The sequence below is a fragment of the Pseudorca crassidens genome, chromosome 2 (assembly GCF_039906515.1).
Source record: "Pseudorca crassidens isolate mPseCra1 chromosome 2, mPseCra1.hap1, whole genome shotgun sequence".
Taxonomy (NCBI): Eukaryota; Metazoa; Chordata; class Mammalia; order Artiodactyla; family Delphinidae; genus Pseudorca; species Pseudorca crassidens.
In genome coordinates this window covers 37225494-37240009 of record NC_090297.1, presented here as the reverse complement: position 1 = coordinate 37240009, position 14516 = coordinate 37225494, and the positions used below count along the sequence as shown (strand labels likewise).

At 53.4% G+C, this 14516-nt stretch overlaps 2 protein-coding genes across 13 annotated transcripts; one reads left to right on the top strand and one right to left on the bottom strand.

Annotated features, from left to right (window-relative positions):
- Positions 1-12: 12 nt before the first annotated feature.
- On the top strand, positions 13-10353 carry MUTYH (mutY DNA glycosylase). Of its 12 annotated transcripts, none has more exons than XM_067725939.1 (16): positions 13-144; positions 3162-3288; positions 3835-3983; positions 4075-4114; positions 4229-4302; positions 4435-4476; positions 4558-4629; positions 4707-4820; positions 4906-5003; positions 5086-5230; positions 5315-5378; positions 5554-5745; positions 5850-5986; positions 6072-6292; positions 6401-6442; positions 7519-7713. In XM_067725939.1, exons 2-16 carry the CDS (start codon positions 3168-3170, stop codon positions 7649-7651), a joined length of 1644 nt encoding a protein of 547 aa, XP_067582040.1. In that variant the 5' UTR covers positions 13-144; positions 3162-3167; the 3' UTR covers positions 7652-7713. The 12 variants fall into 12 exon arrangements, 11 of the variants coding, with proteins under 11 accessions (XP_067582040.1, XP_067582047.1, XP_067582042.1 ...); XR_010940816.1 differs by lacking the exon at positions 13-144 and adding an exon at positions 151-504 and having other exon boundaries at positions 6041-6292; XM_067725946.1 differs by lacking the exons at positions 13-144; positions 7519-7713 and adding exons at positions 151-504; positions 8306-10353 and having other exon boundaries at positions 6072-6224.
- Positions 8530-12478, bottom strand: HPDL (4-hydroxyphenylpyruvate dioxygenase like). The gene has a single exon (XM_067725959.1). It carries the CDS (start codon positions 9643-9645, stop codon positions 8530-8532), a length of 1116 nt encoding a protein of 371 aa, XP_067582060.1. The 5' UTR covers positions 9646-12478.
- Between the last annotated feature and the right edge of the window lie 2038 nt (positions 12479-14516).

Here is a 14516-nt window from a genome sequence, read left to right as displayed (position 1 = left end):
ACCTCCCGGGTCTGGCGCGGTGGAGCCAGCCTGGCGCGCGCTAGGAGCCTATTGGCTGGCGTGGGCCGGTTCACCGCCCGGATTGGCCGGAGCCACGCCCCCTGGAGTTCGTCTGGGAGCTGGGCGCTGGAGATCGCGCAGGAGGTAATTTTTTCTCTGCGTACAACGCAATTGGAACGTGGGCCTTCGCGTTACCCTGTCTTCATCGATTCGGCCCCGGGGTGGGGATCCCCAGAGGATGTGGCGCTGCCTGAGCTAAGCTTAAAGCACGCGTAGGAGTTATACAAAGACTGGGGAGTGTAGGGGAAGGAAGGATATTTGGGAAGGGGCAAGCTGCCAGGGAGGGTGGAGAGCTCACGGCGTTCCAGGAAGTGAAAGAAGCCGGGACGGAGACAGGAGATGAGGCTGCGGAGGTTGAGAGCGACCGGCTAGCAGGAACACTTTTGAAACAATCCGTGCGCGTGGTAATAAGGATTTGAATTAAGCCTCCGGTAGGGACAGATTGTAAGTAATTAGGAGATATAGTTGACCTTGAGGGGTTTTGGACATGATTCCTGCTACCGTGAGTGTTGTCCCTACCGTAGACTAGCCCTTTCCCAAGGGCTCTTCTTCCCACCAAGGACTCTCAACCCTTTATCTCTTTGATTATTTGCTGTTTCCAGTCCATCTTCAACCTTTCTCTCGAGTCTTTTCATTATTCTGAATTGTTTGGATTTTTCCCATTCTGGAAAAAGGGGAACCTCCTTTTACTCTACCCCATCCCAAATTAGTTTAACAAGTATTATATACAATTTGCCTGGCACCGTGCTCGGCTCTGGGGACACAACAGCCAACAAAAGATACCCAGTCCTAGCTTATATGGAGTTTTACAGTTAAGTGGGGGAAGCAGACACTGATCAAAGAATCACAAATAAATATGGAATTAAAATTGGTATAAGAGCAACAATGGAGAAGTACACAAGAGGGTAAGACTGGGGGGGATCTGATTTGGACATTTAAGTCAAGACCTGAAAAATGACTAACTGTTAGGTAAAACATAGAAGAGCTCTTCAAGCAGAGGAAATGGACTGGGTGAGGCCTCAAGGAGGACAGACACTTGGGGATTTTGAACCAACTATTTCAGGACAACATAGTTGTTCCGTAGTGAGCGAGGGGGATGGGGCTTGTTGGAGCCTACAAAGCTTATATTAAGAGGATTGGCTTTTAAGAGAAATGGGTGTGACAGCCAAAGCCCTCTCCAGTGGCCTACAAGGTACTTGTAGTCCTGGGCTCTCCACTTTCTTTACCTCTCTGACCTCATCAACTCCTCACCCTTTCCTCATTCCATTCTAACCATGCTGGCTTCCTCATTGTTCTACAAACACCAGGCAACCTCCTTAGGGCCTTTGCACTAGCTTCTTAGGATTCCTTTCCCACGGGTATCCATTCACATGGCTAACTCCTTCAACTGCTTTAAGTCATTGGCCAAATATCACTTTAATAAGGCCCACCTTGACCACCTTCTTTAAAATTGCAACACTCCCACACCCCTACCCACTCATCCCCTTCACTGCTCTACTTTTCCTCTTTATGTTAGTATTTATCACCTAACATCCTATATAATTTACTGATTGTATGCATTATTTATTTCCCATTAGACCCTAAGCTCTGGGACTTCCCTGGTGGTCCAGTGGTTAAGACTCCATGCTCCCAATGCAGGGGACACGGGTTCAATCCCCGGTCGGGGAACTAAGATTCTGCATGCCACACAGTGTGGCCAAAAAATAAAATAAACCATCTATAGACTTCAAATAATGAAATTAAAAATAATAATAATATAAACTCCAGGAACCTTTGATGTTTTATTTACTGAAGTATTCCAAGTACCTAAAACTGCTCCATAAATATTTGTTTAATGAGTTAATGGGAAGCTCTTGAAGGTTTTAAGTAAAAAAGTGACATGATCATGTCTTAAAAGATTGTTTTAGTCTTTAGAGAACGGATTGTAGAATGAATGATGGAAGTCAGCGAGTTTGGTTAAGGAAGATTGGCTAGGAAGTGGAGGGGGTGGGTCTTGTGGAAGGGATTGGAGGAGGGGGAGGGAACATTCCTCCATATAATGGGATAAAGGACAAGGAAAGTGCAGATGGAGGTACGTTTGTACATTCATTCATTCTTTTCTCGGAAGGAGGAAGCAATCTCTTGATGAAAATGAGGTGTGAATTAAAAAGTTTGAGGAGAGAGTTTGAACCAGAGGCTCAGCAGGGACTGCAGTATAGCCAGGTGCAAGCTCTGCAGGCAGACCTTCGGAGTTTGAATCGAAAAGTTGCTTAATCACAAGCCTGTTTCCTTATAACTGAAATGAAGGTAATCCTAGAACATACCTCATGGAGTTGTCAGGAGATTGAGAAATCTGGTAAAGCACTTAGCATAGGGTCTGACATATAACACTCACTAACTGTTAGCTACTGTTCTGTTAGGCAGCCAGAACAATAAGGGAAGAGTGAAGATCAACCAGATGTGTTTTCTCATTCATTACTAATGGATAGGCGGCTATGATCTACTAAATCAGGAGATTAGGAATAAAAATAGCTCATCCCCGTGCCCGCCCTGCCTCCCCCGCCCCCCCCCCCCCCCCCCGCCCCGCCAGTTTGCCATCTTCTCTCGGGCAAATCTTTCCCCTCTCTGATCCTTGGTTTCTCCTTTTTTTTTTCCCTCTTTGCATTTTATGTTTTAAATCATTATCACAGAGGTTTCTCCTTTCCATAGAATGAGGGTTTGGACTAGATGATTACTAAATGCTGTTTCAGTGTAAATGTGCTACATCTCTAAGCAGATAAACCTTCTACCTACACCTGTACTCCCAGGGATACACAGGTGCTCCCGCACAGGAGGCTTTGGTCCTTGACTCAGCCCAGCCCTGGCCTCTTATTTTGTTTATGTCTCCAAGACTATACTAATGCTGGTTCCTCTGAGGCCACTTGCAGGACCTCAGCCCTACTGGTCATACCTCAGTGCCACAGGCAGCCAAGAGCAAACCCATGAGCATCTGGGGAGTGCTTGGAGAAAAGCTAGACACTTTATATGAATGGTGTGGGGAGGGAGGTAGCTTTACCTTCTGCGGGGCCCTAAGATTCAGCCTCATGGCGACTGACTACTTTGGCTGGGCCTTTCCTTTCTAGTCAATCATGAGGAAGCCACGAGCAGCTGTGGGAAGTCGAAGTCGTTGCAGGAAGCAGGCATCCAGCCAGGAGGGAAGGGAGAAACGTGCCCTCAGCAGCAGCCAGGCCAAGCCGTCTGCACCTGACGGTGAGGAGCTTGGTCTTAGAGACTCAGGGGCTGGTTTAATTGGCCATGAAAGGGGACAGATTCAGGCTGGGAAGGGAGCATGGTATGTATCAAGGCATTAAGGAACTAATTAAGGTTCTAATTCTGACTTTCCTCTGTGGCTTTGGGATAATTGCTCTGAATAGCTGCTTTCTTACCAGTGACATGGCGTAGTAGTCTGTGCATTTCCTTCCTCACTTGGCTCTCATGGGATCAAATGAGTTTATCAACCTGTCAGTGTTTTGTAAATGGGAAGGCCCTGCACAGGTATGTATTATGCTTGGAGGAAACATGGATTTTCATTATGACCCAGAGACAAAGGAGCCAGGGGTATCACCCTGGGAAATGAAGGCCAGAAACTTGGCTAAGGCTACCCAGGGCTAGAGACTCCAGGTCCCAAGCTTAAGCAAGGGCTTGGGGGTGGGGGAAGCTTTAAGTGGAACAGACTGAAACCAGGCCACAGTGCCCCAGATTGCTGGTGCGCAGCCTGTGCAAGGACGATCCCTGAGTTTTCTGAGGCTCCAGCAGGCCTGGCCAGGCAGCAGGAGGAGGTGAGATTGCAGGCCCCTGTCTCCCCGTACCATCTATTCAGAGACACAGCTGAGGTGACAGTCTTCCGGAAGAGCCTGCTGAGCTGGTATGACCGAGAGAAGCGGGACCTACCCTGGAGAAGGCGGGTAGGTGGGTGAGGGGTGGGGATGGTGGAGTGGGGGAGGCTGGTGCCCAGCCCCCTCCACACTAACTGCCCATCTGGAATTTCATTGGCAGGTGGAGGGTGAGGTGGACCTGGACAGGCGGGCATACGCTGGTGAGTACATCTCCTGAGAGCAGGGCTGCTTTGCCTGGACGCTCTCAGGTCTGGGTCTGTGGGCTAGGAGCAGGGCTGGTTAGCCGTGTCCTCATACCAACCCCTCTTCCCCAGTGTGGGTCTCAGAGGTCATGCTGCAGCAGACCCAGGTTGCCACGGTGATCGACTATTATAACCGATGGATGCAGGTGACTTCAGGGAATGAAGGGGAGGGTCATGGTCCAGACCCCAGATGACTCCTTTGGGGTGGGAATAAAGAAGGCTTCTTCCACCTCCTTCACCTTTGGCTTCATCTCTTTTTGCCTGCCTTCGGGCTGTAGAAGTGGCCAACGCTGCAGGACCTGGCCAGTGCTTCCCTGGAGGTGAGAGCCACCCTAAGGTCGGGGAATGGGGACTACTGAGGACCGACCTCTGATCCCTCTGACCTCTGACCCCACCCACAGGAGGTAAACCAGCTCTGGGCTGGCCTGGGCTATTATTCTCGAGGCCGGCGGCTACAGGAAGGAGCCCGGAAGGTAAGAGGGTGGCGGGGGGCGTGGGAGCCCCAGGGCCTCAGGTATCTTATAACCTTAAGCCTTCGCATCCCAATCAGGTGGTAGAGGAGCTAGGGGGCCACATGCCACGTACAGCAGAGACCCTGCAGTGGCTCCTGCCTGGTGTGGGGCGGTACACAGCCAGAGCCATTGCTTCCATTGCCTTTGGCCAGGTGAGCCCATAGCCCACCCCCATATTGTGTGTGCCCACCTTCCCTCCTCCCAGACCAGGCTGACTCCTGGACTCCTCTGTGCCAGGCAACCGGTGTGGTGGATGGGAACGTAGTACGGGTGCTATGCCGTGTCCGAGCCATTGGTGCTGATCCCAGCAGCACCCTTGTTTCCCAGCAGCTCTGGTAGGATATTGGAGTAATGGGGGAGATTGGGAGAGTTGTCTCCAAAGGATCTTTGGCTCACAGCAACGTTCCCTTCTTGTAGGAGCCTAGCCCAGCAGCTGGTGGAGCCAGCCCGGCCAGGAGACTTTAATCAAGCAGCCATGGAGCTGGGGGCCACAGTGTGCACCCCGCAGCGCCCACTCTGCAGCCAGTGCCCTGTGCAGAGCCTGTGCCGGGCACACCAGAGGGTGAGCCAGCTGGGGAAGGGGCAGTCAGGGGTCCTAGGGAGTGACCCCTGCCCCGTGACATCCTGCCCTGTCTCTGACTCTCAGGTGGAGCGGGAGCAGCTCTCAGCCTCACGGAGCCCGCCAGGCAGTCGTGACGTGGAGGAGTGTGGTGAGTGCCAGCCCTAGCCCTTCCCTGTACTGTCGAGGAGCTGCCTGTGGCCGCCTCATTCCATTTCATTCTACAGTCTGAGTAAGATTCTACAGAGCTGGGCCAAGGCCTGCTGTCTGGGCTTGGCACCTAAGCCCACGTGGCCTGAGTGGGGCTCTTGGATCTCTGTTCCCAGCTCCCAACACTGGACAGTGCCAGCTGTGTGCGCCTCCCACAGAGCCCTGGGACCAGACCCTGGGAGTGGCCAACTTTCCCAGAAAGGTCAGTCGCAGGCCCCCCAGGGAGGAGTGCTCTGCCACCTGTGTTCTGGAGCAGCCCAGGGCCCTTGGGGGTGCCCGAATTCTGCTGGTGCAGAGGCCCAACTCAGGTACCTTGATCCTCGGAGTGCAGGGAGGTGGCATGAGCAACAAGGAAGAAATAGAGGCATCAGTAGCTAAGGCCTAACAGATACCTGGCTGCCCTCCCTCTCAGGTCTGCTGGCAGGACTGTGGGAGTTCCCATCTGTGACCGCAGAGCCCTCAGGGCAGCACCAGCGCAAGGCCCTGCTGCAGGAACTGCAGAGTTGGGTTGGGCCCGTCCCGGCCACCCGCCTTCGGCACCTGGGACAGGTGAGTGAGCAGAGGAGGGGCCAGGAATGATGGCTTCTGTGGCCACATCCGCAGGTCTGTTTCAGCCTCTTGACGCTCCCCCCAGGTGGTCCACACCTTCTCTCACATCAAGCTGACATATCAAGTATACGGTCTGGCCCTGGAAGAACAGACCCCAGTGGCCATTGTACCACCTGGAGCTCGCTGGCTGACCCGGGAGGAGTTTCACACCGCTGCTGTCTCCACCGCCATGAAAAAGGCACTACCTTTGTTGTCTTCGTTGTACTTTTTGTGTTTCCTACATGTTCTAAGTGAACCTGTTACTATGTAAGCAAACAAAAAAGCATATTTTAAACAAAGGTGCTGGGGTATGAAGTTGAGGGCTCTTTGGGGTCAGATGCCAGCCCTGCACTTTCCTCCTCTCTTCTTGTCTAGGTGTTCCGTGTATACGAGGGCCAGCAGCCAGGGACCTGCAAGGTGAGTGTCTTGGCCCTCACCCAGCCATCTCTCTCCAGGACCAAATCCACAGGTTTTCAGTGAGGCAAATGATGCACGTTTGGGTGAACAGTCTCCATGACAGACTTCACTGGGGCGAGAGAAATAGTTCTTGACCAGACTTTACAATCTGGGTCCAGGGTAGAGAGGGGACAAGAGCAAATGATGGAGACAGTAGTGTCACAGGTGTGTGAAATGTTTGTACAAGATTTTGTGGGATATGAAGTGGGGAGCTATCATTTTTACCTAGGAGGCAAGAATCAGGAATGGCTGCTTGGAAGGAGTGGCTGGTAACCTGGGTCCTGGAAATGAATTGTTTTCTCCAGGTTTGGAAGGGGAATCAGCTGTAAAGACGTTCTTTCCAGGCCCAAGAGTAGTGTGAGCAAAGGTGGGGTACAGTACAGTCTGCAGCGCTCAAGGAGCTGTGAGCATTTGGTTTAGTTGGAGCGGTGAGCAGGGCCTGCCTAGGCCAGTCAGGAACGTGAACGCCAGGCCACTGAAGCATTTTAGGTGGAGGGAGGAGTCATCTTTGCATCTTAGGAAGACTGCCTCAGTCTGCCTTTTTAAATTAATTAATTAATTTCTGGCTGCGTTGTGTCTTCGTTGCTGTGTTCGGGCTTTCTCTAGTTGCAGCGAGTGGGGGCTACTCTCTGTTGCGGTGCGGGCTTCTCATCGCGGTGGCTTCTCTCGTTTCGAGCACGGGCTCTAGGGCTTTAGGTGCGCGGGCTTCAGTAGTTGTGGCTCGCGGGCTCTAGAGTGCAGGCTCAGTAGTTGTGGCGCACGGGCTTAGTTGCTCCGCGGCATGTGGGATCTTCCCAGACCAGGGCTCGAACCCATGTCCCCGGCATTGGCAGGCGGATTCTTAATCACTGCGTCACCAGGGAAGTCCTCAGGCTGCCTTTTAGGGAGTTGATCGAAGAGTTAGATACTGGTAACAGGATGGAAGCTTTACAATATAAGGCTAGAATCTGAGCTTGATCAGTGGTGTGGGGGGAGGGGTGGAAGGAGAAGGTTCTTTGTTGCCCCCTCAGTACCTCCTTCCTTCGGCTTCTGCACAGGGTTCCAAAAGATCCCAGGTGTCCACCCTGTCCAGATGGAAAAAGCCCAGCGCAGGCCAGCAAGTCCTGGATAGTTTCTTTCGGCCCCACATCCCCTGCTGATGCACCCAGCCTCAACAGTGCAACACAGTGATGCCTCTGGAAGCCCCCACCCCCTGAGAATCCTGTTTAATAAAGTGCTGATTTTTGTAGTCATTCTGGAGACTTTCCACCTTCTCCTTAGCCCCCTCACTCCTCACCTCTGAGGGACCCAGGAAGTGGTAAAGTCCTGCTTGGTCCTGACTTCCACTGCTGAGCTCCTAGCCAGCCCTGGGCAGATGGAGGAGGGGAGTGTTCTGTCCTGAGTGATCTGTCCTCCTCCAGCCCCAGAAGAGAAGAAGGCAGCTGCAGGGAGCCCCTGCCAGTGGCTGACATCCAGCGCTCTCAGTCCATGTCTCTGGTCAGCTCTGATTGGAGTTGTGTTATCACCCTAGAGCAGGTGGTTGAGCTCAGCTCTGACTCAGCCCCTCCCACCTGCAGTGGCTGGTCCCTAGGGAGAGGGGAATCACAGAGGAGGATTTGTTTTGTCTTAGATTCCTACCTCAAATAATAAACCATTTATTTAGGGATACATTACATATGCAGTGAAACAATACAGAAAAGCAGAGGGTTTTTAATCATAATATTGGGAGTGTGGTGGAGAGAAATGGGGTCAGAGAAGGACACAAGGAGGGTTCAAAAATATTGGTTATGTTCTATTTCCTAATTGTGTAATTCCTTTATTCTTTACATTTTGCATATATGTTAGATATAGACAATATGAGAAACGGTTTCACAGTTTAAAAAAAAGTCCCATCTCTTTGGACCCCTGTGAGATTCAACTTCTGGCACGATGAGATGGAGGCCACACCTGGCTCCTAAAGACAAAGCCTTTCACTCCAGGCCTCTGTGGGTGTCTCTCAGTTCCAGCAGGCCCTGTGCTGGACTCCCCAGTGCTCCAGGACAGGCGGCTACACCCAGCTTCAGCCCTTCTCAGGCTTCCTGGACCCTGGCAGCTTGCTCCTGCACGGACTGCCACAGGGCCCGAATGTTGCCCTGGCCAAATCCAGTGGCCCCCTGCCTCTGAATCAGCTCCAGGAAGAAAGTGTCCTCTGCAAAGAGCGACTTGGTGAAGACCTGAAGCAGAAACTTGCCTCTGTCACCATCTAGCAAGACCCCCTGTCGGGCCAGCAGGCTAGGCTCTAGCCCTGCAGCCAGGATCTGCTTCTCCTTGCCTGGCTGCTGGTAGTAGGCCTCAGGAGGAGTCAGGAGCTGACCCCCGGCCCCTACCACACCCTCAGTGGCTTTCATGATATTTGGTGTGTATAACCCCACGTGCTGCAGTCCAGGTCCCCCGTTCCGGGCCAGGAACTGCTCCACCTGGTCCTGTCGGCTGGTGACCCCCAGCAGGGACTCGGCCAGCACGAGGGTAGGGACAGCACTACCCATAGGGGCCCGCAGGGCGGTGAGCCTCAGTCCCCCGGGCCCGGACTCTGCTGCCACCTCCAGGCCCAGCTCCGGATCCTCACCTGGGCTCAGCGGCAGGTGGTGAAAGCCTAGACAGTCGTGGAACCAGCGCATCAGTTTTGGGGAGCTGCTGGGGGTGCAGGCCAAGGTCAGGTGGTCCACGTGGCTGACCCAGCCCGGGCCAGGTGCGGAGGGCACAGGCCTAAAGCCGGGCAGAAAGGGCCCGCAGAAGCCAGTGCGGTCCAGCAGCGTCAGGCTGAGGTTGCCGGCCGGCGAGCTGATCACGGCGTAGGTGGCGGCGCCCTGCTCATCCCGCACGCTGACAGGGGGCACCGGCACGCTGCAGCCGAGCGCCGCCAGCGCCCGGGCGGCGGCGCCCGCGTCCGCCACGTCGAAGCACAGGTTCGTGGCACTGGGCACCGCATGATGCGGGTCCAGGCCGTACAGCGGCTCTGCGGGCCCCGCGCCCTCGTTCACCAAAAAGACCGCGTCGCCGCTCCGCAGAGCCAGCTGCCGCCAGCCGTCTGCTTCCCGCACCGCCAGGGGCTGGAAGCCGAAGAGGCGCTGCAGATCCCGGGCGAGGGGCAGCCCCGCCGGCGCGTGGAAAGCGATATGGCACAGACGGCGGGCGGGCGCGGCCATGGCGGTCTGGATGGCGTCCCCGACCTGTCCCTCCCCTGGGGACAATCACTTGTCCGGGACTCGGAGACTCTCAGTCCCTGGCTTGTCGTCAGAAGCCGGTGGAGTCCAATTTTGCCTGCAGACCGCGTTCCTCGATCTTTTTCGGGGAGAAGCCACAAACGGACCACTTGGGGTCTTGCGGTTCCCTCTGCCGAAGCACGCCAAACTGGGGCTGCCTGGAGACCACCGAGTCTGAGCTGTGGCTCTAGAGAACCACGCGGAGCCAGTACAGGGGCGGGGCGAGAGAGGGGGGCGGAGCCAGTGACTGCCACTCTCCACCCTCTCGCTCAGCCTGTGTGGCCGAGAGTACACCGGGGGCACAGGACTGACCCTTCCCATGACCTCTGGCTGCGCCTCACTCTTGGGCACTGACCTTCCCACGGCCTCTGGCTGGGCCACACACCTTTGGGCACTGAGCCTCCCATCCCCGGACCCTGGAGATCACAATAGCTGCCTTCACTAGGTTCCAGGCACTGGGTTCCTACTCATGCCCCAACCTCAGAGCAAAGGGAATCAGCCCTAGTCGGGGGAAGAGTCCGAATTTTCCCTCTACAAGCACGGAATTTCTTAGCAATTTCATGTTTTAGCTTAAAATTTTTGGAGAATTTTGCTTTTAATTGCCTAATGTTCCTTTAAAACTTAAAATAGAATAAAATGCTTTAAGTTACAGATTTTCACTTTTTCCCCAAAATGGTCCAGAGAAATTTATGTTATAGGAAGATAGACCATTTATTTAGCTCCTAAATGCATCTCTCTTTTGGGAAATCTTTCAGCTGCACCTTTTCAACCCCACTTCTCCCTTAACATTTTTTACGCCCTTGTCCCAAACAAGATTTGGAGAAAAAACAGTGGCTCAGGATCTGAAAGGAACAGCTGCACAGGCATCCTTTCTCACCCTCCTGACTCTATTAGGACTAGAATAAGTCCTCTTTGCTCTTTCCAGCTTCCTGACTGGGTATTAGGCCAGAGGAGCTTTCTGGGGGCATTTCAGGCCTTGCCACTGAGAACTGTGTGAGATCACTGGATTGAGGAAATTCGGAGTCTTCTGGAACTTCACCTGGTAGCTCTTGAAGGGTTTGGAAGGGCATTCCACGAAGAGCAAATGGCATAAGCAAAAGCTCAGTGAGGAATGTGAGCCAAACCCTCAGAGGAGCAATGGAGCATAAGGTTGGGGAGACAGTTGGGTTGGATGCCTGTGGTCTGAGGCAATGCAAAAGAGATTCATTTGTCAGGCAGCCTGGTGTGATGACTTACTGTTGAGTTTCATTGGCAGGAGGGAGAAGGATGTGATGAGGGGACAGGGCTTAGAAAAACACCTGGCTGGGTGTTCAGGCCTACAGCCAGGAAGGCAGTACCTGAAGCAGTGGTGAAAGGTACTTGGTGCTACTCTGCACTCCAGTGAATTGGAGAACATGGACTCCAAAAGCCAGACAGACCTGGGTTTAAAAATCTACCTCCAACACTTACTAGCACATGTATAACTTTGGGCAAATTGCTTAACTTCTGAATCTTAGTTTCGTCATCTATAAAAATGGGAATAATAATAGTACCTACTTAGTGGGATTGTTTTGATTAAATGAAATAGTATATGGTGCAGCCTGGCAAAAGATCCAGGTTTTAGCCTGTGAACCTGGGCCTGACTGTGGGGTCAGGGCATACAAAGGGCTACTCCTCCGTAGTCCTGAGCACTGGGAAGGCACTGGGAGGGCTCTGGCTTTGGTGGTGTATTCTGGGGGAGGGGGCCCTGGGAATAGGGATCTGAGAGGGCTGGTACAGAAAAGACAATGCTCTGCCCCAGCTCTCATGATTGGGGCCCCAAGGGAGCAGCTTCCAGGCCTTTGGTCCGGGAGAAGGAATTTCCACTCAAGGGCTCCAGGTATGGACAAAGGGAACAGAAACAGGACCCCTGACCAATCACTTCTGACCTGGGGGAGGGTAGATTTCTGGAAGCTAAGTGGGGGTTGTCTTAAAGAAAAGGATGGGGCTTCCCTGGTGGCGCAGTGGTTGAGAGTCCACCTGCCGATGCAGGGGACACAGGTTCGTGCCCTGGTCCGGGAAGATCCCACATGCCGCGGAGCGGCTGGGCCTGTGAGCCATGGCCACTGAGCCTGCGCGTCCGGAGCCTGTGCTCCGCAACGGGAGAGGCCACAGCAGTGAGAGGCCCGCGTACCGCAAAAAAAAAAAAAAGAAAAAGAAAAGGGTGACCTTGTCTGGGGTACACTGCCCAGCAAGGGCACTGTGCTTGACTTTGGCCCAGTGCACAGACGGCTCTGGAGACCAGTTGGGGTTAGAGAACTAGACTCTACTTCCTGCAGCCCTGCTGGCGTCTTGGCCGTGACCTCCTGGGATCAGACTGGTGTCCTCCTGCGATCAGGACCCTGCGGAACTTTCCCAAGATAGGTCCTCCGAGCCTGGCCGCGGTTGCACTCCTCCTGGAGCTATTGATAACGAGGGTGGGCGCGCAGGTCGAGACCTGAGGAAACCGGCCAATACCACTGGAGGGCGCGCGCGCGGGTCGGAGAGTTTAGGTGGTGACGCCTCTCCTATACATCCGCCTTTTACAACGACAAGGTCAGCAGAGGTGGAGATGGGGGCTGTGGAGGGCGGAGGAGTCGAACTCTCGGAGCTCGCAGACCCGAGGCACACTCGGCCCCTACAGAAATCCTGACCCCCGCCCGCTCCCCGCTCCTTCCCCTCCCCTTCTCCTCCCCTCTCCCCTCTCCTCCGCCCTCCCTCTCCCAGCCGCAAAGGAGGCCCCAAAGCTCGCACCTTTCAGGGCCCACCCCTCCCCTCCCCTCCCCTCCCCCTCCTCTCCCCTCCCCTCCCCCCTCCTCTCCCCTCCCCTCCCTTACCTCACCCCGCCCCTCCCCTCCCCTCCCCCTCCCTTCCCCTCCCCTCCCCCTCCCCTCCCTTACCTCACCCCGCCCCTCCCAAGTTCCCTCCTTCCTTGCTTCCCCTGAAATCCGCTCCCGGAAACTCCCGCCTTTCTGGCCGCGCCCATCCGGAGCTCCCTCCCCATCCAGGAGGCGACCTCGGATGCTCCCTCCTTTCTGGCCTTGCCCTTGCCCTCCCTCCCCGTGATTCCGTTCTTCTCCTTGAGCCCTTGACTTTTTATAAGGAGTGACCTGGAAGACCTCAGAGAAGGTGACTTTGTGTGTTTGTGTGTGTGTGTGTGGTAAAACACACATAATCTTCACCACGTTACATTTTTAAGGTACGGTTCAGTGGTATTAAGTACATTCATGTCACGCAACCATCACTTCATCTATATGCTGAACCCTTCCTCCACAGCTGACACTGTACACTTTAGATAGCTCGCCACTCTCCCCTCCCCCCGCCCCTGGCAACCACTGTTCTATTTTCTGTCTCTGTTATGATTTTGACTACTCTAGGTACCTCATGTAAGTGAAATCGTGCAGTGTGTGTGTGTGTGTGTGTGTGTGTGTGTGTGTGTGTGTGTGTGTGTGTGTGTGTGTGACTGGTCTATTTCACTTAGCATAATGCCTGTAAGTTTCATCCATGTTGTAGTATATGTCAGAATTGCGAGAAGGTGACTTTTGAGTTAATTCCTGAAGGAAGTGAAGGGGCAAGAGGAACAAATGTAAAGGCCCTGAGGCAGGAATGGGGCTGGTGTATTGGAGCAAAAGTCCAGTGCAGCTGGAATAGGATAGGGAGGAGGGGGAATAGTAGCCATAAGGCAAACTTTGGCTTTTACTCTGAACAAGATAGGAAGCCACTGAAGGTCACCTTTAAGCTGAAGGGTGACCGGATCAGACTCCACATTTCTATTGAACCTCGCTGGCTGCTGAGTTGATAACAGGTTGGAGGGTAGCAAGGGCAGAATGGGGAGGCCAGTGAAGAGGCTGTTGCTTCTAACATTGTCTGGAGGACTAGGGAAGGCTTCCCAGGAGAAGCTGAGACCAGAAGTTTGAGTAGGAATTGACAAGGTGAGGGGTACCTTTATGTGTCGGAGGTTGGGAGTGAAGTATTCCAGGTGGAGGACACGGCTTATACAAAGGTGTGGAGGTGAGAGCAAGTGTAGTTGATTGGCAATTGTTAGTACAGTTGGCCCTTTTTTTAAAAAAAGTTTTTGGCCGCACTGCGCAGCATGCAGTTTATTAGTTCTCCTGACCAGGGATCGAACCCGCATCCCCTGCAGTGGGAGTGTGGAGTCTTAACCACTGGACTGCCAGGGAAGTCCCAGTTGACCCTTGAATAACACGGGTTTGAACTTACATGCGGGTCCACTCATATGCAGGGTTTTTTTTCAGTAAATACATACTACAGTAGTTCATCATTCGTGGTGCGTTGAATCCGAGGATGCGGAACTGCAGGTGTGGAGAGCCGACTCTAAAGTTATATGCAGATTTTACAGGGATTTCCAACTGCACAGGGGTTGGCCCCCTAACCCTACCACCCCCCACCACGTTGTTCAAGGGTCAGCTCATTAAACCCCTAGATTGGGAGCTTCCTGGGGAAGAGATGTATTTTCATTTCCATAGGGCAGGGCCTCTACAGGTGCCCTGAAGACCTGCTGATACCACCCTCTCCTCCCCTGTCACTGTGAAGTAAGAGTGCCACCTGGGTTAGACTAACCAGGGCTCTGGGTCTCACCAACACTCACATCATCAGTGAGCTTGCTTTACTGATTTTCCTCTCTCTCCCATATATCTTCATTCTGTCCCTTTTAAGAGAGATCATCAGGTCTCTTTCATCTTAAAAAAAAACCAACCAAAAAGCCCTCCCTCTATCCTGCTTACTTCTACAACTATTTTTGTATAATTCTCCTACCCTTCACAGCCAAACTTATAAAAATAAGGATTTTTAAAAAT

Excerpts from the sequence above, each read along its gene's own strand:
- HPDL (XM_067725959.1), bottom strand. The coding sequence starts at position 9,645 with ATGGCCGCGCCCGCCCGCCGTCTGTGCCATATCGCTTTCCACGCGCCG.
- MUTYH (XM_067725939.1), top strand. The coding sequence starts at position 3,168 with ATGAGGAAGCCACGAGCAGCTGTGGGAAGTCGAAGTCGTTGCAGGAAG. Across the intron at positions 5,379-5,553 it reads TCGTGACGTGGAGGAGTGTG|CTCCCAACACTGGACAGTGC; the intron begins GTGAGTGCCAGC and ends CTCTGTTCCCAG. Across the intron at positions 5,746-5,849 it reads GGTGCAGAGGCCCAACTCAG|GTCTGCTGGCAGGACTGTGG; the intron begins GTACCTTGATCC and ends CCTCCCTCTCAG.